This window comes from Xyrauchen texanus, chromosome 8, assembly GCF_025860055.1.
Source record: "Xyrauchen texanus isolate HMW12.3.18 chromosome 8, RBS_HiC_50CHRs, whole genome shotgun sequence".
Taxonomy (NCBI): domain Eukaryota; kingdom Metazoa; phylum Chordata; class Actinopteri; order Cypriniformes; family Catostomidae; genus Xyrauchen; species Xyrauchen texanus.
In genome coordinates this window covers 1988464-2015476 of record NC_068283.1, presented here as the reverse complement: position 1 = coordinate 2015476, position 27013 = coordinate 1988464, and the positions used below count along the sequence as shown (strand labels likewise).

The 27013-nt window shown below is 37.9% G+C and overlaps 1 protein-coding gene and 1 long non-coding RNA gene across 7 annotated transcripts in view; one reads left to right on the top strand and one right to left on the bottom strand.

The window, feature by feature from the left end:
- The first annotated feature begins 1215 nt into the window (after positions 1 to 1215).
- On the top strand, positions 1216 to 14639 carry LOC127648238 (uncharacterized). The gene is made up of 3 exons (XR_007971147.1): positions 1216 to 1388; positions 6549 to 6611; positions 13908 to 14639. It is a non-coding gene; the product is annotated as an uncharacterized LOC127648238 (long non-coding RNA).
- The window catches only part of samd9l (sterile alpha motif domain containing 9 like), a 33195-nt gene continuing 7613 nt past the window's right edge, over positions 1432 to 27013 (bottom strand). For 2 of the 6 annotated variants that reach the window (XM_052132818.1, XM_052132819.1), the window contains exons 3-5: positions 18001 to 18484; positions 8103 to 8152; positions 1432 to 6697 (exon numbers count right to left, since the gene is read on the bottom strand). In XM_052132818.1, coding sequence (XP_051988778.1) covers positions 2070 to 6697; positions 8103 to 8106 — 4632 coding nt within the window. In that variant the 5' untranslated portion in view covers positions 8107 to 8152; positions 18001 to 18484 and the 3' untranslated portion in view covers positions 1432 to 2069. Of the gene's footprint in view, positions 6698 to 8102; positions 8153 to 17630; positions 17832 to 18000; positions 18485 to 27013 lie in introns of those variants that run through there. The other 4 variants (XM_052132820.1, XM_052132821.1, XM_052132822.1 and 1 more) reach the window with 3 other exon arrangements.

The following is a 27013-nucleotide window of genomic DNA, read 5'->3' as shown; positions in this document are numbered from 1 at the left end:
TACTGTCATTATAATCCATATTCCATGTTTATTAACTATGCACACCAGCTCATTTATAGATATGAATTAGCATATATGCATGTGTGATTATAAAGAGATTTGCTTCAGATGACATTATAAACGTGTGAGTGGAGGCACGCGCGCACACACACAGAGAGAGAGAGAGAGAGAGAGAGAGAGAGAGAGAGAGAGCGAGAGAGCACAAATGGCGTTCACTCACCTGTATAACAGATGCGCTTCTGTTTGAGTGTTTGTGAAGACACTCAAGTGAGTTTCAGTGAAATCAAACGTGTTGGAGGTGCTGATTTTGTTCGGATTCTCTTTCTCTTGTACTAAAAATCAGATGACGTCATATGATGTTTGATCACGTGGCTTCATTCATGAAGGATCTACGACACCGGACCGTTTAAAGGAGACGTTATTAATGAAATGATATAAAATAATGCGTATAACAGAGGGTAAAACTGTTAAATGTACATTTTTTTTATTATTATTACCGGATTTCAAACGCCTCACAATGACCGTTATGAAAAATGTCTACAAGTGTTAGTATACTGAATGTTTCTTCATAGGTTGTTTTATAAATAAATGTACACTAATCTATTGTACTAAACACTAAATAGTATAGTTTCGACTTAATCGTAAGAAATACCTTAACCTTTGTAAATAAACAAGGTTATAGCATATACAGACAAACACTGTATTGTGAGTTTTGAACAAAATAAGTCAGCTCTATCTACTGTACTTGCTAAGAATTATAAAGTGTCACGGCGATGTGAAAAAGCCAAAATTACAAACAGTGCTTATCAAACATCACAATCAGTTCAATAAGGCGAGAAAAATGACTATTTAAGCAGCATAAAGATGCATTATTTTTTGAAGGGGGTATTGCTCTCCGGAGAGCTTTCAATATTGTTAGTTAAACAAGGTGGGAGCACAAATGTTCTGCATTGTTTTCTCTCTCGGTTTAAATTCAAATGTTTTAAGGATTTTGTTATTGACAACATAATTTAGCATGTATAATAATATATTCTGACGAAAAAGTGTAAAATTTCTCTCTCTCTTCAGATCACGCAATTTATTGCCCAAAGACTCTTAAAGTGACATGAACTTTTTCGCTGTTGGTTTGCTGCTGGCTTCTCCTCATCACCCGAGCAGAATGAGCGATTTCTTTTTTTACTAAGTACTAAGTGCTAGGAGTAAAACAATACATATGCAAAATTAAACCAATCTTAAAACAAAAATTCTAAAATGAAAAAACTATTAATACTGTATTTTTTTTAATGAATTATTCTTCAAATATTATAGTTTTAATTCAGGCCACTCTTTGCTGGGGAAGATTCAAAGATTTCAACATGCTACTTTGAAAGTTCTTCACATTCTTGCAGGTATGTAAATAATCACTTTCTGAACACTTTCTCATTTTTTTTATTCAAATGCCTTTATTCTTATACAAAGCATCAACATGCAATAAGATTTTATTCCTCAGAATTCATATTTGGGAAAAAAATGGTAACCTAGTTAAATAAGATAAAAATGGAAACTGTTATCTGCATGAAGAGCAAAATAGTAAAATGTCATCTTCCACCTTTGAAGGTTTTTATTTTCTCCACAGTCAGTTTACAGAAAACATCTCTCCTAGTTTTACACAGAAAGACACATCTCAATAGTAGATACATATACATGTACCTAAGCATAATTTTTTTTTAAGTCTTAATATAGTCCCATATTTTTACATTTATAGCCTACATAATATTTGACAGAAACTATTTTCATTACTTATTTTGACTAAAAGTTAAAGAATAATTGCTAGCGATGAGAAAGAATAAAAACATGATAACTGTCAGTAAAATTACACTACATAGAATAACATTAAAAAAAAAAAAAAAATATTAGATTTTATAGCATTCATTCCTTTTTATAGCAATACTGAAAACAACTCCAGGCAAACATGACTATACTTGTTAATCTACAATCTTAAATTATCTTGTCTTTAAGTGATTTGCTCAAGCACTGATCCCCTGAAGACAGATCCTAGGCCATTAAAGTCAAAGCATCATGTTTGTCAACTAAGAACTGTAACCATGTTCTTTCTCATTATGGCGTACTTGCAGCTTTGACTGTGTTCTTACTGTAATGTTGTATGCAACCGGTCCTCTCAGAGTGAAGCCCAAGTAAAAGGTGACATTCTCATTGCTGTGGGGTACTGAGGATATATTAAGAGCTGGGATGCGAAACCTTGTTTTGGGACCCTCTAGATATACTCTTTCATCCTCTGTCCAGCCTGTGACACATCTGAGCATTTTAGAAATTTCTGGCATTTTCCAAACTTCTCCACTTAACCACTTCAGCCGTTTCTCTGAAACGGAGGGTTGCTTTGTGATCTGTTCAACCTTGCTCTTGTGGACATATTTTTGAAATCCAACCCCATTGCTCAGGAAGAAATGAGTGTATATTCTTTTTTTCCTTTGCGGGATATCCTTCAATTTCTTGTCGTAGTTTCTCTGGAGGTGTTCAACAGCAGAGAGAACAGTTTCATACTTGTGTTCTTTCTCCAAGTCATTGTCATGCTCTTCTGGCCACCAAAGTAAGACGAGTAAGAAAAGAGCATTGGACAAGCATCTCTGTCTGTCATTAGGAAAATGGAGACTCAGCTTCTGTAGATCCTGGAATGCAGCTAACTTAGAAGATTGAGCCGAGACGCAACTTAAGGCAAAGTGTGATGCTATGTAGTTGACAATGTCACCCTGTGGCATATTTGCATTCTTAGGATTGCTTGGGTAAAATGAAATAATGCACTCCAGGCAGTGACTGACAGCATCACTGTCTTTCTGGTCTGTTAGGTGGGAAAAAATGGTAGTAATGTTTCCACCACCATGTTGATAAATCATCATCTGTTTCATGAGAGGAGTTAAGCTGGCTTGGCTTTGGATATTGCAACGGTAAGCATTGCAGAAATATTGGCCATAAACAGAAGACTTACTAACTAGCCAGCGCCTGGGATTCAGTATGGTCCTCTCAGAGGTCTTCTCCTCATCTGTGACCTGGTCAGTCTGGAAGTAGCTCAAGTCTTCAGAAATCCATTCCAAAGCCTTCCGCATTATGACTCGAAGGTTTTTCAGCTCACTATGAAACTGTTCCCATGGTTTTTCAATCTCTTCAGGGACAAAGTCTGTTTGCAGGTATCTTACAAATTTTGAATAATTTCTGTTTGAGAACACGTGAAGAGAGGCAATTAGCTTTAGCAAGCTGCATCCCACTTCGATGACTCCAAAAAACCCAGCGTTGTTCATTGTCTCATTGTCTGAAATCGCTGCCTCCTCACATGCCTTAAAGCATTCAATAGCTTTTAGAGCAGTTTTGACAGCATCTATTGTGTTTTCAGGAGTTTTCTCAACACTGTCCAAGGCTTTGCATTTTGCTGTGAACCACCATCTGTACACCTGGCCTCTGGTATCAAGGATGTAGGAATTCTTTGGCATTTTTGTTGCTGCAATTTCTGCCCAATACTCTGCATCTTCGAATCTTTCATGTCTGTAATTGAGACGAGCAAGTTGTTGAGCAAAAAATGCATCCTTGTCAAATCTTTTGTAAGCCTCTTTGAGAAGCTCAATAGCTTTATCTGAACACTCTTTGTCTACCACATGCTCAATGAGGGGGGAGAAGAAGCTGTCATGCTTATCACCTTTGATGATTTTGCAGCGTCTCATGAACAGATCTCGCAAAAACCTCATGTAATCATATTTACCAAATCTGTGCCCAAAAAGCGCCTCATTGTTAAGAAGATCCAACGCAATATCACTTTGTTGCTGTTTGTCATCCAAAAGTTGGTGGAGGATTTCTTTGGCAACCAGTGGGTGAATGATTCTGATACACTCAATGTGGGACTTTTCATCTTTCAAGTGTATCAATACCAATTTAGCTTGATCACTAAGAGATGTCTCAAAGGCATGTTGTCGAAATCTATCCACATGGATGGACAGCGCCAACACCTCTTCGCAATGTGAACGAGAGATAAAAGAGTTTTGCACGTAAGTGTTGAGTAATGCCACGTACCGCACAAGCTGAGTAACAACAGATGCGTGATCAATGCCTTGCAGTAAATGTGTGACAAACTTTTTAACATATGCTGCAATTTTGTTGCTCTCAAATTCCTCACTCATCAGGACAAATGTCAGAATAAATTCTGGCTGGAATTGTTTTTCAAGCTTTTGCCGTTTTGCTGAAAATTGCATTTTCTCTCGCTTTGAAAGTTTATGAGTTACAGCAACATTCTGTAGAGGTGCTTTCTTGCACATTTTCTCAGGATTGTGGCATCGTTGACAGCACAGTATAATGAAGCACAGGGTTCCACGTGCAATTTTCTTGGTATTGACAGCCACTTCCAGTTCATTCTTTACATCGTATAAGTACTCTTGATCACAGTCTTCAAATAGCAAGAGCACCGGGAGGCATTTTTGGGGATCTTTTTCTTCGTACTCACGAAGCCAAACAGCATCTACTGCAACAACAGGTGCTGGGTAGGACGTTTTCACAACTGCACACCTCAAGTCCTTTCTGTTGTTCCATAGTACCTGCCTAGCCACTGTACTACCACCACTGCCAGGATGATGGTATATGTTGATGCAGCTGATGGGAGTCTGGTCCAAACCCCATTTGGGAGAATCTTTCACAAATTTGGTGACTTCATGAAAGGCATCTCTTTGAATAACCTCCCCAATGTATTTTTGTTCTGCAAGCCAGAGGTTCATCCAAGTTACTTTGCCTCCATGGTAAAACTGCTGCTCTATCTTGTCTTTCTCAGAGTCAACAAATTCAGGACTAGTTTCTTCACAGTGGTTGACACTCAAAATCTCCAGTGAACGTCTCATTTCCTCCTCTCGTGTGTCAAGACAGCACTCCCCTTTAACATAGATTGGTAACCTCTTTGTGGACCGAGTACTGACAGGCTGGACACTTTGAAGGGTTGCATTTATGTGACTTATTTTCATACCCACAACACTGGAATTGTTCACTGTCTCCAGGTCACAGGATTGTAAAGCAAAGGTCTGCCATTTCTTAAAGTTTGTTTCTGATTCTGCAAGGCAGGTGATGTCTTCATGTCCTTGCATGTCAGTGACGAACTCGTAGAAAGTGTTTAGGAAAGGTGTGTCAACCGGGGCAGTGAGAAGGAAGATCACTTGAAAGGTTCCTTTGGGCAAGATATCTTTGCAGATCAATGACACACAATCTTTAAGGAGGGTTCTTTTTGTTTTAACCCAAGTCTTCTCATCACAGGGAGGCTCATTGCCTTTAAAATCACTTCGCCCATTGCAAAATATCCAGCTGGTTTGATCAAACAAATGCAAGTGACTTTCAAATTCTCTGATACTCAAACCACTGGGAATTTTGTAATTCTGCAGGAAATGGAGGTTTACTGCATGGTGTTTTTGGTATTCGTGGCATAACCCAGACACCATGGAATCTGGATCAAAGTCAAACACACAGAACATGTTCATGTTCAGCAGGAAATCAATGCGTTGTAGATCCTTCTCCAGAAATGTGTTTGTAACAAGTATGTGCCACTTGTCCTTGTCCATTATTTTCTTTCCGTTTGTCATGAGCATGATGAGCTTTTTCCCCAGGTCCTGGCACAGTTCTGGGGCTGTAAAAGTATGCCTTTGCTCTGCCTCCTCTCTCTGAGTATCTCTGAACCTGACCCGTTGGTAGAACTCATTCATGTCATCCACCGGTTCTGTTTTAGATCCTACTCTGCGATAAATTTTGTCTTTTTCATAATGAACTTTGTTTGCCTTTTCATTGAAGTTTGGTAGGCAAACAGAGAACACCTTATTCCTCACTATGCTCACGGAGGGCTCAACGTCAACCTCCACAACATAGTGCTCCTCGTTGCTGTTTGAAGAAACTACTTGAATGAACTGAGGTGGATGAATACATTGTCGTACAAGTTCTTTATCTGACTTGAAACTCTTTTCGATGTGATCTAATGCATCAGTATACACATCCTTTTCCTCAACTGGAACGCCAATGATTTCACCGTGTACATATTTAGTGCCATCTCTATCTTCTCTGCTGTCCATGATACCAAAATGTATTGTGCCATTTGAACGAATGTTCATACACCCCGTAGCAAATGCGAACACTTCGTTTGCAAACTTGGCCTGTAGTCTTTGGCGGTCCAATGTTGCTGCAATTGCAAATGACTTGTACTCATGGCATGGATTAATGAGATCAATAACCCCTGATTCTGGGAAGAGTACATCATTTTTTACATATGTAAAATCAACACCTTCCTTGCCAAAAGGTCTTGGTTTTGAATCTCTCTTTGTTTTTCTAACAGGAAAATAATCTTCTTTAATTTTTTCCTTGATTTCAGTTCTTGTGTCATCATCATGTGTAGTCACTCTGTGGTCTTTTTTTCCAGTAGTCTGTTTGTGTGAATGAACATATTTCTTGTTTTTCTGAGCTCTTTGTAAATTAATTAATTCATCTCTTTTTTTTATTATTAAAAGTGCTGGCCCAGATTTAATTCCAGTCTCTCTTTTCAGAAATTCCTCTGAGATTTCAAGAAGGATTTGACCATCTACTTCCTCTTCATGAAGTTTTTCAATGTATGTTTCTTTAATTTCTATTGACCTTAACCAGTCGCTCACCACAGACTCAGTCCATGTTTCAATTGGAGAATCCTCTGGCTTTTCTGTAAACCAGAAAAAACAATAGATCAAGATGAGGTGATGGCAAAATATATTAATCAAAACTACTTTTTTAAAGAGCACCTTTTTATGGTTTTTCAAATATTACCTTTCATGTAGTGTGTTATATAGCTGTTTGTGAATGTAAAAAAGAATGCTAAGTTAAAAAAATGAGATAAAAAAATAAGACAAATGGAGTTATTGACTCCCAAAAGAAAGAACCGATTCTGAACACCTGAAACGAGTCGTTATTAATTCCAGACTTAAAACCCGCCTCTGGTCTTCATTGGCTGCTCGCGAACAGCTTTGACCTGCCCTAAAACACTACACTAAGCGGTAGACCAATCACCACAGACTGGGACATCTGACCAATCAGAGCAGAGTAGGCTCTCTGAAAGGAGGAGTTTAAAATGAAAGCTTTAGAACGGATCATTGAACGAGTCGATTTTGACACTGGGAAAAAAGGTAATCCTGCTATTTAAATTATGAGCAAATTAAATGTTTTTTTTAGGCACGTCTAAAAACCATAATAGGTGCACTTTAAATATTAGTGCTGTCAGTAGATTACAATTTTTAATCGTGATGAATTAATAATTTTTATAGTTAAATCACAATTAATTGTAGATTTAGAAAATGCTGAAATTTGAAAAATTATTTTCCTGTCAAAAGAAGTATATATATATATATTTTTTTTTTATACATTTTCATTTTAGCAAAGAGAGCAAAACAATATGTAACCATATGATGGTTTATAAACATTTTCCAAACAAAGCCTTCCACATTATAAAGATAGAAATGCTGCAAAATAGCACCAATTCAAGAAACATTGAACATTTCCCAAAGTCTAAGTGGGAAATTGACTTATTGAAAGAACTAGTGCACACATAGGTTGCTTATTCATTGCAATAGGCATTCGATTACTTAAACTCTCATCCTCCACAATATTAAACAGCAGGTAGACTGTGGCTATCCACTTTCCTACAGCAACTGTGAAGCTGCATTCATGATTCGCGTCAAAGTGTCAATATCAGCATTAAACTCCACTTTGAACTCCAAGCTTGCAGAAAAAAAACATCTCATTATGCGTTTTGGTGATAGTTAAGGCTTGACGTGCTTCTGTGGTAATTAAAACACACATTACATAGGTCCCATATAGGCTTTTTTCTACATAAAATAGCATTAAGTGTTCGTTTCTCCTGTGTGTTTGTGGTGTGTCCGTCAGTGTAATGCCTCCAACTGGACACATTTAAAAGTTTCCGCCCTCCCAAGAAGTGTTGGTTAATGCTGTATTAATGGTAAATGTGTTAATTGCTATTAAGAAAAATTAACATGAAAATTAATTGCATGCGTTAATGCTGACAGCACTAATAAATTCTCTATATAAGAACTGAAAAACAATGTTATACTTACCCATTATTTATTAGCTTCTAAGAATCATTTACAAATTTAGACATCTTCCACTGAAAAACAGAAATTACATGGTTAGAGTAGATCTTTATTGGAGATGTCAAGGATCTATTCATCTGTATTTGATCTGGTATACACTCCCAAGCAGCAAAAAAAAAAAAAAAGACAAAAAAATTGACCACCCCCAAAATTGGCAAATCATTAAGATTTTAATGGTCTCTACAACAAATCTTTGGTCAGGAAATAAGCAAGAATTAAAGAAATGCACTACTGGTTTACTTCTGTGCCACCATTTGCTCATTAACTTTTGCTGTAGTGAACTGTTTGGGGAAAAGCTGGAAAAAGGGAAATTCACTTATATAGTCTTCTTGTATGCAATTGTAAAATCATGATAATTATTAAAATGTTTGGTATAAAATTAAAACTAACACATTTCTGGGTGTACAACATTTTCCCAAAATGTCTTCTGGATTTTTTTTTCTTCCTTAAAATATTAGTCATACTTCATTAGTCATGCATGATGCAGCACACCAAAGGCCTGATAACAAGCTCATGAATGGAACCAGGAGTGATCAAGCAGGGAGAGATCTACAATGTGCAGTGTTGTGAGTCCCAAGGTAAAGGAGAGAGAAAATCTGCAAAAAAATTAATAAAATATCATGCAGGGATTGCTGTCAGAAAACACATAGCTGGTCTGCGTCTGGCCAACTGTAGCTATTCTGAAGTTGAAAAGACCCTAAATGACAGAGAAAATCTCTTAATATCTGATAGAGAAATAGGGAATAGGTCAACGCTTTGAAACAACAGGTGATGTTGCCCGAAAGAAAGGATATGGAAGGCCCAAAGCCTCTTGGCAGGGATGAACACCTGGTGAAATTTACAGTTCTCAAAGACAGGAGAAAAAGCTCTCACAAATTCAAGACCTTGGAAAACAAGACTCTCTCAAGAAGAACAATAACCAAAAAGGGTTATCTAACGCAGGTTTTGGATTCTGCTGACAGTTTAAGACTTTTTCCCTGTCTTTGAGAACTGTAAATTTCAGCAGGTGGGCATCCCTGCATGAAGGGGCTTTGGGCCTTCCAGATCCTTTCTTTCGGGCAAGGCCTCTTCTCTTTCTCTTTCTCTCTCTTTTTTTTTTATTCTTTTCATGAAAATGCATTATTTATACCAATCAAATACAATTCATTTGAAATTTCCTTTACATTTCCATGATCAGAAAGGAGCAGATGGAAGAATAATATTCTTATATTTATCTGCCCCCTTTATAGACATCAGTAGTAAATGGCATTAACATTGTTCCCTCCACCATCACCAAAAATGTATTAACATACATAATAGATATCATTAGCACTGTTCCCTCCACCATCACCCAATCTCCAACATATCTGATATTTATTTAAACTTTTATACATTGACCACATACAGTCCAATTCAAAATTCAATTTGATATAATTCAAGTTGTTTCTTTTTATAACTCTTTTTAAATTCCAAAATATTTTTACAACTTTTTAAGTCTTTCCTTAGAAGATTCCATGCTTTTACTCCAGCAACAGACAAACACATTTGTTTCAGGTTTGTTCGTGCTATTAGATGTTTAAAGTCATACGACCGTCTGTGATTTCCATCTTCCAAGTAATAACAAATAACTTTTGTAAGTCATGAGGAAGAGCTTTGCTTCTAGCTTTAAACATCACTAATAAAGTTTGTAATTCTACAATGTCTTTAAGTTTTAACAAACCTGACCTAATAAAGAGTGGATTTGTGTGATCTCTATATCCTGCTTTGAAAATAATGCTGAATGGCTCTTTTCTGTAAAATAAATAAAGGCATAATGTTACTATGATATGTATTTCCCCATATTTCTACACAATAGTTTAAATAAGGCAAAATCATTGAACAATATAACATTTTCATTGTATTATACGGTAAGCTGTATTTAACCTTATTCAAAATAAAAAGGCTTTTTGCCATCTTATTTTTAACATGCAATATATGACTTTTCCACGTCAATTTTTCATCTAAGGTGACTCCTAAAAATCTAATTTCAGACACCTTCTCAATATTTACATTATTTATAGATAAGCTGACTTCCTCTTTTCTTTTATTGTTGAATATCATAAACTTCGTCTTATTCAAATTTAAAGATAATTTATTTACATCAAACCATAATTTTAGTTTAACCATTTCATCTTCAATATTATTAGCTAACGTTTTCAAGTCATTCCCTGAACTGTATATATTTGTATCATCTGCAAATAATACGTAGTGTAATTTTTTGAAACCTCACAAATCTCATTTATATATAAAATAAAAAGTTTGGGTCCTAAAATTGAGCCTTGTGGAAGTCCACATTCAATATTCATACATTCTGACCTATGACCATCAAACTCAACATATTGTTGTCGCTGATGTAAATAGCTGGTTAACCAATCCAGTACAACTCCTCTAATTCCATACGTATATAATTTAGAAATAAGAATTTGATGATCTATAGTGTCAAATGCCTTCTTCAAATCAATGAACACTCCTATTGTGTATTTATTTCTGTCTATTGCGGTTGTTATGTCTTCAATAATTTTCGCGATAGCCAAGCCTGTAGACCTGTTTGACCTAAATCCGTACTGATTTTCATTTAATAATTCATGTTTTTCAATAAAGTTATCTAATTTATTAACAAAGAGTTTTTCAAGCACTTTGGAAAATTGAGATAGGAGAGATACTGGTCTATAGTTATTAAAATTATGTTTATCTCCAGTTTTAAAAAAAGGTATTACCTTAGCTATTTTCATACTATCTGGAAAAACTCCTTCTGTAAAAGAATAATTAATTATATAATTTAATGGTTTAATAATGCAATCAATTGTGTTTTTTATTATTTTCATTACCATTACTATCTTGAGGTCTTATTTTTTAGCTTCCGAACCACAGATAATATTTCATTTTCAGTCACCTCACCTAGATACATTGACTGCATGATCCTATTTTCCCTTTTCCAGACTCCCCCTAACTGATCATTAGATATTGGTATTTCGTTTGCTAAGCTAGATCCTACATTTACAAAGAATTGATTTAGTTCATGGACCATTTCATCTTTTTTATCTATTACCCTATTATCCTTTTCAAAATATTTAGGTAGTTCCGTTCGTCCAGTCTTATTCCCAATTACCTTATTCAGAATATTCCATGTAGCCTTTAAATTATTTTTATTTTCATGTAACATTCGATTATAATAGTCCTTTTTTGATTGTCTCAATATATCAGTCAACTTATTTTTGTATTTCTTATAACGTTTTTCTGCATTTTCTGTTCTTGATTTGATAAACTCCTTATAAAGTCTATTTTTCTTTTTAGAGGCATTTTTTAATCCGTTTGTTATCCAAGGTTTACTATTTTGCCTTTGTTTAGATCTGCATAGGATCTCAGGACAATGCTTATTATACAATGTGAGATAACATTTAAGAAAAGAATTATAGGCATTATTCACATCATCTGTGTACACCTCTTTCCACTCTTGATTAATTAAATCATTCCTAAACTTATTAATATGATCAGCACTCCTTTTTCTTTTATATATTTGATGGTATACTGTTTTTTTAGGCAACTTATAGTCAATTATTGCAAATATAGGCAGATGGTCGCTTATATCATTTATTACCAACCCACTAATAATATGATTATCCAAAACATTTGTAAATATATTATCTATTAAAGTTGCACTAGTTGTGGTTATTCTGCTAGGCTTCATTATTAATGGATACAACCCGTTTTTATATATTGTCTCAACAAAATCTGAGTTTTGTATATGTGAATCTACCTTTAGAAGATCAATATTATAATCTCCACAAATTACAATATTTCGTTTGTTATTTAAACCGTGAATCATTTCTTCTAATTTATCTATAAAGATTTCCATTTTTTATCCTGGTTTTCTATGCAACAACAATATTCTTATTTTGTTCTAATTCTATTTCTACAGCCACACTTTCCATTATATCATTAATGGCTGTTGTCATGCATTTAACTGGTCTACATTTCAATTCATTATAGACATAGAGGGCCACTCCCCCTCCAGTCCTATTAGCTCTGTTGGTAACATATAAATCATAATCCTTTAATTTCAGATTAACCTCCTTGTCTTTCTTTATCCATGTTTCAGATAAAGCAATTAACTTAAATCTTCCTTTAAGTGTCTCCAAAAAATGTTTGATTTCAGAAAAATGTTTCGATAAACTTCTACAATTGAAATGAATAAAAGAAAATGCCTGTTCTGTTTGTACCTCCTCAAATTGTTCTTCAGTGTAATACTGACAAGAATTCCTAATATTATTAAACAAATTAGTCTCTGGATCCACATTATTTTCAAAATCATATGTATCACGTTCTATATCATCAACACTTGCCGCAAAGGCTTCAGTCTTATATGAAAGAGTCACCTGTTGTTTCTAAGCGTTGACCTATTCTCTTAATAGCTTATAGAGAAAAAGGGATCTTCTCTGCCTTTAGGGTCTTGTACACTTCAAAATGGCTACAATTGGCCTGACACAGACCAGCTTTGCGGTTTCTGACGGCAACCCCTACGTGATTTTTGCTTTTTTATTTATCGTGTTTTCTCGCTCCTTTACCTTGGGACTCACAACACTGAATATTGTGATCTCTCCTGGTTCCAGTTAAGAGCTTGTTATTAGACCTTTGATGGGCTGCAACAGGTATGACTAGTCTTTTAAGGGGAAAAAAAACATCCCAGAAGATATTTTGGGAAAATTCTGTACACACAGACATCTGAATTTTATATCAAATATTTGAATCATTATTTTACCATTGCATACAAGAAGACTATTTTTACGTCCCGTAATGTGCAGTTTTGGCTGTGCTGTCTCTGTTCTTACACTCTGTCTGTGGGTGTTTCTTTTACTCCAAGTGTCTGCAGGTGCTGCTGAGTTGCAGATTGGCCGTTTCTGATTGTGAGCCTATAAATTCTCTGTGCTGCCTTTCAGACGTGAGCTGTTGTGACTTCGGGTCGGTCACACTCCTCCACGCTCCCCACCAGCTGCCAGACCAATCCCTCGTGTTCTAGAGCTGAGTGTGTTTTCAGAGCTATAGCAGTTATGTTTGTAGGGGTGACCTGTCCTGTTTATTTGATGTTGTTCGCTCTGTTTCTGTTAGTGAATTCAGGTTAGTTATTTTCTCCTTTTTCATTATTTTGGGCCAGGGGTCATCCTGAACATATTTAATACTTTATCTACATCCAGTAAAAACAAATATTGGATCTATAATCTTGTTGTCATGGGTTTTTGGTCTGACGGTTGTATGGGGAGCACACCTCCCTTTACTTTGTTGCGTCCTACCCCTAGGGGACGTAACACCATTGTGGCAGGGCGGAGGGCGGGGCCGGGTCGTGATCCTACGCACCGGTCCCATATTAGGCTAATCAAGCCTCCGAGGTATAAAGGTCGACTGCAGGGTGTCATGCGGGAGAGAGAGATTGTTTACGGACATGTCTGTCATGTGTGTTTATGTTGTCTTTTAAGTTTACCATTAAACTATTATTTATATCGTCAAGCCGGTTCTCACCTCCTCCTTTCCATTGAATACTTTACAACCATATAAGTGAATTTCCCTGTTTCCAGCTTTTTTCCCAAAGAGTTCATGATCAAAATTTAATGATCAAATAGTGGCACAGAAGTAAACCAGGAGTGCATTTGTTTAATTCTTTCTAATTTCCTGACCATTAAAAGCATAATGTTTTGTCTTTTTTTTTGTGTGTAAACCTGAACGATTTAATAATAATAATTCCTTACATTTACATAGTATAGGGGGACTCTCCTCAACCACCACCAGTATGCAGCATCTACCTGGATGATTCAACGGCAGCCATAGAGCACCAGTACACTTACCACACACCAGATATTGGTGGAGATGAGAAAGTAGACTGATACAGCCAATTAATTAAAGGGGATTATTAGGAAGCCATGATTGACAATGGCCAATGGGGGAATCTGGCCAGGACACCAGGGTTACACTCCTCTTTACGAGAAGTGTCCTGGGATTTTTAATGACCACAGAGAGTCAGGACCTTGGTTTAACATCTCATCCAAAAGACTGTCTTTTTACAGTATAGTGTCCCCATCACTATACTGAAGCATTAGGACCCACACAGTCCCAGCTGGCCTCACTAACACCTCTTTCAGCAGACTCAAGATGGCGCCGAATATGGCTGCTGCATTGTGAGATCCGACACAACACTGCAGTTTATTGTTTGTTTTGTTTACATTTTTTGTTTTTTTTGTATTGGATGTTGTCTGCCTTATTGTATACGACAGACAAACACTTTTGGACACTGGTTCAGCAATTACACACCGTAAAATCACTTGCCTAAATGACTGCCGTCCTGTTGCTCTGACCCCCATCATCAGCAAATGCTTTGAGAGGTTAATCAAAGATCACATCTGCTCTGTGCTGCCCACCTCTCTGAACCCATTGCAGTTTGCCTACCACAACAACCGCTCCACTGATGTTGCCATTGCATCTACAATACACACTGCTCTCTCCCACCTGGAAAAAAGGAACACATATGTGAGAATGCTGTTTGTAGACAACAGCTCAGCATTCAACACCATGCTCAGCATGCCCTCCCAGCTTGATGAGAAGCTCTGGGCTTAAACAGCTCGCTGTGCAGCTGGATCCTGGACTTCCTGTCAGGCAGACGTCAGGTGGTTAGAATGGGCAGCAACATCTCATCACTGACCCTCAACACTGGAGCCCCGCAGGACTGTGTTCTCAGCCCACTCCTGTATTCCCTGTACCCACATGACTGTGTGGCAACACACAGCTCCAATGCCATCGTTAAGTTTGCTGATGATATGACGGTGGTAGGTCTGATCACTGACAATGATGAAACAGCCTACAGAGAGGAGGTGCACACTCTGACATGCTGGTGTCAGGAGCACAACCTCGCCCTCAACGTCAGCACCGGTGGAGAGAGTCAGCAGTTTCAAGTTCCTCGGTGTCCACATTACTGAGGAACTCACATGGTCCGTCCACACTGAGGCCGTTGTGAAGAAGGCTCACCAGCGCTTCTTCTTCCTGAGACGGCTGAGGAAGTTTGGAATGAACCACCACATCCTCACACGGTTCTACACCAGCACTGTAGAGAGCATCCTGACTGGCTGCATCACCGCCCACAACCGCAAAGACCTGCAAAGGGTGGTGCAAACTTCTAGACACATGCCAGACACCTCCCTCCAGGACATATATAACAGACGGTGTGTGAAAAAAGCTCGGAGGATCATCAGAGACTCCAGCCACCCGAGTCATGGGCTGCTCTCACTGCTACCATCAGGCAGGTGGTATCGCAGCATCAGGACCCGCACCAGCCGACTTCATGACAGCTTCTTCCCCCAAGCAATCAGACTTTTAACACTCTCACGATCAACAGTCAGAACTGCACTTTATTAATCTTCATCTTATTATCTCACACTGGACTGTCAAATATATTCTCCACAATATAACTACTGGATATATTTATTTTATATACTCTTATTTATTTATTTTTATTGTATGTGTATTCTATATTGTGTGTATTGTTTACTGTACGTTGTATATTATTATTGTGTACGTTGTATATTATTATTGTGTAAGTATATGTACAATTGATATGTAAATTGTAATTGGTATATGTCTCGTCACTGTCATGACTGCTATGTTGCTCGGAACTGCAAACAAGACTTTCACCTACTGTTACACTTGTGTACATGGTAGTGTGACAATAAAGTGATTTGTTTGATTTGACCTTTAGTTTTCCCCAGGAGGTCTACCATCCAGGTACTGACCAGGCTCATTGCTGCTTAGCTATAGTGTGCAACCAGGCAAGAGCTGCAGGGTGTTATGTCTGCTGGCATTTCACACTACTCATCAAACAATAACATTTTCCAACCTGGCTGTAGAACATCAAAGTTTGTAACACATAGATTTGCACCCTCATGTTCTATATACTGATCTGATTAGTTGTGATAAATGAGATACATTTTTAAATGAGAACATTTTCTGTTAGTACTTCAGGCTTACTTCATTCCATATTTGCAAAAGTATGGAGTACCAACCATGGTTGTGCTAACCTGTTAACATACACACCATATGGGGTACTTCCAGAAACATTACACTGCTAAAAATTATTACACGTAAAATAATCTTGTTGTAATCTTGGTGGAACATTTCTATTACATTATATATATATTTTTTTGTCAAACCAACAAGCATAGCAGGGAGTTATTGAGTTGAAATTGGCCTACTCAAAATGTTTATGCGGTTCACTCCCATTTGCCCTACTCCCCTTTTCATCACTTGGGGCATGAATAATATAGTTACATTGTTTAACCATTTGTACTTTGTTTTTATAGTGCTGTAGTTAATTTTGTTACGGCTATTTGTTTTTCTCCATTAAATGTATCCATTTGTTGATTGTTACCCTTGTTGTGTTTCATGAATCAAGTATTCATGTATGTTTTGTTTTCTTCTCATAAGTGTTCAGGTTGTGGGTAATTAGTTTAAGATGGAAAGCACGTTGTTCTCCATGGCATATGCATTTCTTATGGAAATGTACATGAGATACCCATAATATTAAACAGTTAAACAAATATTTAAATAAAGGAAGCAATTTTCATAAGACTTTATTTTTAAAAGTTGACAGAAATTAAGAAATCCTTTTACAGTTAATCTAAATAGGTTGTTGCAATTGTGGTAGATTTTATGTCATGGCAGCTTGACATTTAGTAATAAAAATTAAAAAAAGAAGCAGCATGCATACTATTTACACATTACTTTGTACAGTATTATTAATTAATAATAAATCTAATCAAATATGTTTGAAATGCCACATATAAAAATTTGTATTACATTTAATTTACTATATTTAATACATTTCCATTTTCTGGACCATTTCTGGAATGCTCTATTAAATACATTACTTTTTAAATATTTATTTTGAAGTTATCTACAATCTTGATGGCTGTGTTCATTTGAATTTATTCTAATTTATATTTAGAGAAATATGTCTAATAATAATAATAATACAAAAGATTCTACCTATCGGGGAATAAAAAGGCATAATTGGTCAAAAATAATAACTTCATTATTTATGTCACATAAATAATTGTGTTGTGTGACTTACATTTCATAAATTCCACATACTATTCACATCACTATATTTTGATTTGAATTCCAATTTTCAGTTGAGTTTGGCTAATTCAATTTAAATTCCAATTCTGATACTCTGAATTTGCACCCTGATACAGAATGACAGCTGCATTTGAATGCTCATTTTTATGCACTCATATGCTCTGCGAGTGATCGCGCATTGCATTAATGCAGTTGTTATAAATAGGGCAGGGAATCATAAGGAATTTGACTACTTGTCAGTGTAAAGTAGTCAATGGAAAGGAGGAGGCGAGAACTGGCTTGACGATGTAAATAATATTTTAATAGTAAACTTAAATAGACACACACATGACGTACATGTCCGTAAACAATCTCTCTCTCCCACACGATCCCCTGCAGTCGACCTTTATCCCTCATGGAGGCTTGATTAGTCTAATACGGGACCGGGTGTGTAGGATCACGACCCGGCCCCACCCTCCGCCTTGCCACATTCCTCCCTCGTTCTCTCAGGCTGGGGAGCTCCCCATTTCCCTCCCCATTTCCCTAAGCCCCGTCTGCCGGCAGGTCATCCCCGTCTACCTGGACGAGGGAGGGGACAAGGGGAGGGAAACAGAAATAATTAAACTGGGGGTACTCCCTGTAACAGTGTAGTACCCCCCAAAAAAACACTGTAAAATTTAAAAGAGAGGGAAAAGGCCAACGCAGAGCGACAGTGAGAGAAAGAGAGATGAAAAAAAAAAACTCTTACTCGCCAGTTCTCCGATACGCCGCAGCTTGTTCCTCGGCCACTCCTCCACCCTCTATCGGATGACAGCCGCGCCTCTCCGGGCGGATCAGAGGCAGACCTCCAGCCCCTGGCGGACGGAACACCCCGCCGCGTTCTCGGGGAACAGAAGGGGTCTCCCCCGATACGCCGCAGCTTGTTCCTTGGCCACTCCTCCACCCTCTATCGGATGACAGCCGTGCCTCTCTGGGCGGATCAGAGGCAGACCACCAGCCCCTGGCAGACGGAACGCCCCGTCACGTTCTCGGTGAACAGGAGGGGTCTCCCCCGCCCCTGGCAGCGGTTCTCCCGCTCCAGGTGGCCGGTAGGCGACTCCTTCACCCCTGGCAGTCGACCTTTATCCCTCACGGAGGCTTGATTAGCCTAATACGGGACCGGGTGTGTAGGATCACGACCCGGCCCCGCCCTCCGCCCTGCCACAGTCAGTAACTGCTGGAGTCTCACAAGCCTGATGCACAACATAACATAACAAACTTGCACATCAGCCAGATTAATTCAGTAACGCTCAGACTGATGCATATTTTTAATTCACTAAAACATTCTTTTGGGAACAGCACTGCACTGGTCATGGTCTTTTTTTATTTATTGAAAACCTGGCTCACAAGCATCATTTGTTAAGGAATTGGATTACATTGGTAGCGCAGTATGCTGTAGATTCAAAATGCATGGCTCATTGGAGTCATTCGTTCAGGTATTTGACTACATGAGTCACAAGGACACAACACCTGCTGCGATTATGTGCTCAAATAGTGTGATACTGTTAAACATCATTGCGGTCATACATAACCTACAGCGCTCCAAGCAAGAATCTGCCCCATACTGTAAAATGTCATCATGAGCCACAACTGCCAGATATTATTTAGTTAGTCAATTATTCAACTAAATTGTGAAAATGCACTATAGAATATTTAGTATTTCACATTAAGTGACAAAAATACATTATTAAGAATGATATCAGATGTATTTCATACATTCTTGTAAACCAGATGACAGCTGGGACACCATTACCCTGGGGGGCTTATTGTCTCAGGTAAGGAGTCATCAGTATTAGGGTAAAATGGCCCCTTTTCATAATTTGTTTTATATGATGCTATGTCAATGTAAAGGGATTAAGTGAAAGGAGGCGGCAAGAACCGGCTTGACAAAATAACTAATAGTTTAATAAGCAACTTAAACAAAAAGACAAACACACAAAGATGTCGGACAGCTGTCCGTATATCTCTCTCGCACTGCAGCTTCCAGTCAGCCTTTATCCCTCTCTGAGGCTTGATTAGCCTGATTAGGGGCCGGGTGTGAGGAATCACGACCCGGCCCCGCCCTCCGCCCAGTCACATACAACTAAATTACTTTGCATTTACTTCCCCTAATAATATGTTGGACGATGCATCATCATTCTGTACATGCTAACCTTCTGTCTTGATATGTTATTGATGAAAAATGCTTCCAGATGATTTCACACGATAAGAGAATTTACATAAGGAATGATGTAAAAAAAAAAAACAATGTATCTAAATATACCGTAGATACTGTATTAACTTTGTATTATCTAACAGATGAAACAAGAACACGAAAAAACAAGTTAAGGTTAATGTAAATTTAGAGTTAAATCAGACACCTCTGGTTTGAGAGAAGTCTAAAGATATGCAAGTAGTGCATAGGGGGCCACATTGTATTCCATTTGAGATACAATGTTCTGCATTGATTTGGTTTTTGTAACTATTAAGCCCAGAAATAGTTGTGTACTCAATTTTCTGAAGTGTATCTGTGAATAATGGGACTATTCTGCAATTGCCTAAAGTTTTATATTGCTCTTCAAAGGTAGATACATTTCTATCAGACATAAAAAAACTGAATAAAGGCTGAGCTTATAAATTCTACTTCCCTGTTAATTTATTATTCAATTTAACATTCTCTACATCAGGGGGCTGTTTTATTAATAAAAAATAAAAAAATTTAATGTCTGTTGCAAAGCAGGCAAGTTTACATGCTAAAAGTGTCATCTCCTCGATGGTTTGAGTGTCAGCACACAACTGAATAACACAGACTGCATGACTATGATAAATAATTACTGCAAGGGTTAGATTAACATACAGGTGCGAAGGGACTTCAACATTTCTAAATTGCACAAATAAAAAATAAATTTACATATTCGTCTCTTGCTTGCTTTTGCACGCATTTCAATGATGCCGAGATCTACTTTTATATTTAATTTAATCACTGAGAAGGTTTACCTGCAAAGTAGCACCAAACATCACAAGCAGCCTCATCAATGGACACAGAGTAGCCAAATAACACTTTTCCTTGAGCAGAATATTGCACTACAGATCGCTAAGTTTGTTCAAAGTTTGTTGAAAGACAGAAAAAGCGCACTCGCGTACATGGTTGCCAGCTTGCACAAAATAAGTATAACAAAATCCAATTTGCGCAAGAATAAATCTCAAACTGGGGGTGTTGCATCTCTTATCTGGCAACCATGAGCATGTCCCAATGCAAGTTAACTGAAATATCCAATGAAAAAAAGTGGAACTCAATCTACACACCCTTGTTAAAACAGCAGGTTTTTGTGATGTAAAAATTTTTAAAAAGATAAATAATATCAGACTTTAATGTAAAAAGTACAACCTGTGCAATGCCACTGAAAACCAAAGTGACAAATTTCAGAGCGAGGAGAAAAAATTTAATAAAATAACAAAAAAGAAAAAGAAAACAACAATATCCTAACCGGATAAGTGTGCACATACTTTTATAGTTGGGTATGTGTGTGTTCCGAATTAACCAATCATCAAACTCATGTGAAACAGTACACACCTGTCTTCACCTGAAGTGACACTGATTAACTCCAAATAAATCTCAGCTGTTCTTGCAGGATTTTTCTGACATCTTCTTGGTTGCATGCTATTACAAGAGCCATGGGCCACAAAGAGTTTACAAAGCATAAACGGGATCTCATTGTTGAAAGGTATCCCTCAGATGAGGGCTACAACATTTTTTCCAAGGTATTGGAACACAGTAATCAACAAGTGGAGAAAGTGAGGCACAACAGTGACATTATCAAGAACAGGACGTCCCTCCAAAATTGATGAGAAGACAAAGAGAAAACTGGTCAGGGAGGTTGTCGAGGCCTACTACAACATTACAGGAGATGGAGCTCTTTCTGGCAAGTACTGGTTGCTCCCTACATGTGACCACAATCCCCAGTATTGTCTAGGCCATGGGACAGTGGCAAGACCAAGCCTTTTCTGATGAAAAACAAAAACAAAACATCCAAGCCTGCAAAAAACGGTATCCAGACTCTCAAAACCATGTTGAAAAATGTGTTATGTTAATGAGACCAAGATTGAACTTTTTGCCCAAAATTGTAAAATGTATGTTTGGTGCAAACACAGCACATCAGCAAAAGCACACAATACCCAGGACGAAGCATGGTGGTGGCAGCATCATGCTTTGGGGCTGCTTTTCTTCATCTGGACCTGGGTTATATTGATGGTGGAGTGAATCATGAATCACTCCAAGTTCCAGTCAATTGCTGGTCAGCTAGAAAGCTGAAAATGAAGAGATCTTTCACATTTCAGCGTGACACTGATCCAAAGCACACATCCAAATCAACAAAAGAATGGCTTCAGCAAAAAAAAAAAAAAAGATGAATGTTTTGGAATGGCCCAGACCTGAATCCTATAGAAAATCTGTGGGGGGATCTGAAGAGGTCCATACACCGGAGATACCCTCGCAATGTGACAGATCTTGAACGCTTTTGCAAAGAAGAGTGGGAAAATATTCCCAAGTCACGATGTGCCAAGCTAATAGACTCTTATCCAAACAGACCAAGTGCTGTAATAAAATCGAAGGGTGCTTCAACTAAGTATTAGTTCAGGGATGTGCACATGCAGTTAGTTTATTCTATGTTTTTTATTTTTTCTCTGAAATGTGTCACTTTGGTTTTCAGTGGCATTGCACAGGTTGTACTTTTTACATTAAAGGTGCAAACATTCTGATATAATTAGTTAAATTTTTTACATCACAAAAACCTGCTGTTTTAACAGGGGTGTGTAGACTTTTATATCCACTGTATATACACCGATTAACCACAACATTAAAACCACCTGCCTAATGTTGTGTAGGTCCCCTCATGCCACTAAAACTGTGCCAACCTGCATCTCAGAATAGCATTCAGAATTGTACAGAGTGGTTATCTGAGTTACTGTAGACTTTGTCAGTTCGAATCAGTCTGGCCATTCTCTGTTGACCTCTCTCATCAACAAGACATTTCATCCACAGAACTGCCCCTCACTGGATGATTTTTGTTTTTGGCACTATTCCGTGCAAATTCTTTAGACCATTGTGCGTGAAAATCCCAGGAGATCAGCAGATACAGAAATACTCAAACCAGCCCATCTGGCACCAACATTTATATATGTGATTATCTAATCAGCCAATCGTGTGGCAGCAGTGCATAAAATCATAAAGATACAGGTCAGGAGCTTCAGTTAATGTTTACATCAACCATCAGAATGGGGGGAAAAATTGTATCTCTGTGATTTGGAGCATGGCATGATTGTTGGTGCCAGACAGGCTTGTTTGAATATGTCCGTAACTGCTGATCTTCTGGGATTTTCACACCCAACAGTCTCTAGAATTTACTCAGAAAGGTGCCAAAAACAAAAAAACATCCAGTTCTGGCAGTTCTGTGGATGGAAATGTCTTGTTGATGAGAGAGGTCAACATAGCCAGACTGGTTCGAACGGACGAAGTCTACAGTACCTCAGATTACTATGTACAATTGTGGTGAGAAGAATATAATCTCGGCCATTTTTTAGAATGCTCCCGTGCAGCTATTTCCATGTAAACAAGCGGCATACAAGAGCAGCTCCTATCTGCTTGAACGGATAAAGACCGAAATCTACAAAACTGTTGGTCAAGATTACGATTAAAGAAAATATTTCAAATCAGCAGCAAAATCTGACAACACTGGTATCATAAATTGTGCTTCTTTACATCAGGTTACGCTATAAAAACGCAGTTTTCCCGGTTCGAATAACTAATGCACATGCACGTTCTCTAGTTGATTGACAGGCGATGTCTGTATTTAAAGTGTGATTGGCTTTTTTTACCAGGTGACACAAGGTGCGTACACACTGCCAGCGACATCGCGCGCGACAGCGACTCCATACCATTAATTTTCAATGAGAGCACAGCGACTTCCGGCGACACGAGCTGTCGCGACCGTTGGCGACTAGATGTGGGCGTGTCCAGCGACGCGACAAAGTTGAGACAAGTGTCGGTACACGATCCGTTCCACCTGCACGATCCGTTCTACGCATGCGGAGTAGACGCAGTAGAAAACGCACATGCGCAAATGATAATTCTGTTTTGCGATGCTGATTTTGATTTACGACACTGCACGATCTGTTCCACGCATGCGCCAATATAGACTCCAATATTACATGTGTATTACAGACTGACATACCATCTATTCGGAAGTGGTGGTGTCTCCAGATTCTGGAGAAATTCTCGATCGCAAGGTAGGACACATTGCAAGCAGTAAAACATTGGTCTGCTTTACAATTATGCTACATTAAAAGTACCATACTTTTGAATAGGCATGGGCAGAACTTCGGGCAGCGCTTTGCCTTCTGGACAGAGGAGGCAGAACAGCTGATGGCAGGCACCCTACCACCTATTTATAGGATTTCTCGACCCCAAATAGTCAAGGTATGACCAAACTAACCAGACAACCATTTTCACGTATGCATTCTATACAGGTAGGTCTAAAAAAATTTGAATATTGTGGAAAAGTGTGTGAATTACTGAATTAAATGTAAAACTTGAAACTGATACATTATATAGATTTATACAACACGTTACGTCACGTGATATATTCAAAGATCGTAACAAACAGTTCAAGTCAAGTGGGTTTATTGTTATTTCAACCATATACAGTACACTGTATATAGTGAGACAAAACAGCATTTCACCATGGGTCAAGTGGTGTTACATTTTTTTTTTTTTTTTATCCTTTATTTTGGTCACAGATTATACACACAGTTTTTTGCATATATAGAGTGAAATTTATTAGTTTTCACATATCCCAGCTAAGCTGGGGTCAGAGTGCAGGGTCAGCCATGATATGGCACCCCTGGAGCAGATAGGGTTAAGGGCCTTGCTCAAGAGCCCAACAGTGGCATGCTGGGGCTTGAACCCCCATCCTTCTGGTCAGTAACCCTGAGCCTCAACCACTGAGCCACCACTACCACTGAGCCACCACTGCCCCTAGAGCCTAGTTGAGCCAGGACTTGAACCCAGGACCTTCTTGCTGTGAGGCAAGAGTGCTAACCACTGAGCCACCGTGCCACTATTTTAAGGTATATAAGAAAACATTTGGGACAGGATACATTTAGTGCACACAGGCTAAAAAAACACCAATAATGCGATTATTTCCAATGATCAGAGTTAATCGCAGTAAGATGTTTACATGACTGGAGCAAACCTCTTCACTCCTACATAAAGTTTTTATTTTCTGATTATTCACACATAGCCCAATGCAGAGCACAAATGATGAACTCATATACTGTCCACTGTTTTAATTTACGTATGTTAAATAACAAACGGGCTCTAATATTATGTCGGTGCCTGTAACAGTTTTATACACTGCTGTCACGTTATTTGAGCTGTTTCTGGATGAAGGCAGACTGCTGACAGTGAGTCGTGTTGACAGAGTTCAGGGAAAACTTCCTAATGTCAAGTTTAAAATGAATACGCGCTTAAGGTGCGTGACAAAAACACACGCGCACTTCAGTTAGTGCGATTAAAGTGTTTACATGGCCGCGTACTGCTATTAAAAACGCCGTACGCCACCTGTTTTAATACTTTTTTATAGTTGATGCGATTATGAGCTTAATCACATTATTAAGTATTGTGTTTACACGAGGTAAAGTATAATCGCAATATTGCTAAAATCCCATTATTTAAGAGGGTGCATGTAAACGTGGTCAATGTTTCACCCTTCGTTACATTGCAGCCATCTCCTAGAGACATTTGTTAATTTTTTCTTCTTCTTAATCTACACTCAGTACCCCATAGTGACAGAAAAATACAGAATTGTAGATGTTTTTGCAAATAAAAAATAAACTGAAATATCCAGAATTTCAGAAATTGGAACCTGCCCACACTGCCAAAAGTACCAATACCTGGTTTAATGACCAAGGAGTCAACGCGCTTGATTGCCCTGCAAACTCGTCTGACCTGAACCCCAAAGGGAATCTATGTTGCATTGCCAACAGGAAGATCGGAGGTACGAGATACAACAATGCAGGTGAGCTGAAAGCTGCTTTTAAAGAAACCTAGGCTTCCATAACACCTCAGCAGTGCCACATGTGGATTGTCTCCATGCCTCGTCACACTGATGCAGTATTTCAAGCAAATGGAGGCCCAACCAAGTATTTAGTGCATATACGTGTACATATTTTTCAGAAGACTGACATTTCTGTATTAAAAATTCTTGTTTTTTTATTGGTTGTATGTGATATTCTAATTTTGTGAAATACTGAATTTTGGGTTTTCTTTAGATATAAGCCGTAGTAATCAAAATTAACATGCATAATAAGAAATATTTCGCATTAGTGTCTAATTAATCTATATAATGTATGAGTTTCACGTTTTACATTTGAATTATTGAAATTGACAAACTTCCACAATATTCTAATTTTGTGAGACCTACCTGTATTTACTTTGTGCATGTTATGGTTTATATGAGTTAGCAGATGCTTTTGTCCAAAGTGGCTTACAAATAAAAACAATACAAAGGTTTGCAATTAAGAGCCTAATGAAAATACAATAATATACAAACCATAACTCATAACTATTTAATTTATGCTGAAAATATGTCTTTAGGCCCCTTTTGAAAGACCCAAAACATCTTATGTTGTAGTGTAGTCTTAATTTATGGTATTTTACTTTATCATAGGAGGAACAGGTAGAAGTGGAGGAGCTGCCCCTCACATTGAAACATATGTACCAGGCAGAATACATTGTGAGGAACAGTCTTGGGCTTTTCACTGGCCAGGTGCAAGAACCAGCATGCATGTTGATGGATCATGATGACCAAATGAAAGCGTGGAGGGTGCTGAAGGAGTCAATGAAGTGCTATGCCATGGAGCCTTTCACGTTCATTTTTGAAAACATCCAGGACATGGAAACCTTCGTGATTTTTTGCAAAGACACCCTCAACCTGAGAGTAAATGCTGGAGTTGGGGTGCACAGTCACCCATATACATTTTATTAGTGTGAGTGTATCTGGGTGACTGTGCACCCCACACTCTGCGTTTGTTTGTGTGTGAGAGAGAGAGAATTTTTTACTCTTAAATAAAGATACTCAAAAAGTGTACTTCACTACTGTTCACCGCTGGTCTCATGTCACTTCTGTGTGTACACATGCTTCTTTCAAGTCATTTCCATTGTCAGTTTGAAATACTCTATAACGTATCCCCAGACTTGTTTGTAGTTCTTTCTTCATGTAAGTGCAGATAGTCTAGGCAGAAATGCATATTATGTTTCTTATAGTCTTCTGTAAACAACATTGAAGGGATTATTTTCATCATTTAGATTATATAGATATTAGCCTATATAGACCCATACTAATACAAAATTACTCAACTTAAAATGTAATAAATACTAGCAGATTTTAATTATAAAAAATTACACAAACCGTCTTTGACAGTACTACTGACCTCAGACCAAAACACGGTAAGTTAAGCCTAATACCATACAGCAATGAATCGCAAAGGAGAGTATGGAGGAAACTGGCCATGTATGTTCATGTAACAACTCACAACTCCTTCATTATTTTGGATTGGCAACCACGTAAACACATCGTAATGCATAGCGTAAGCTACATTTAAAAGCATCAAAATAGACCCGCTGTGAAATGTTAAACACAATACAACTAAGGGCCCTTTCATAGTCAACGCATCGGTACGCGTAC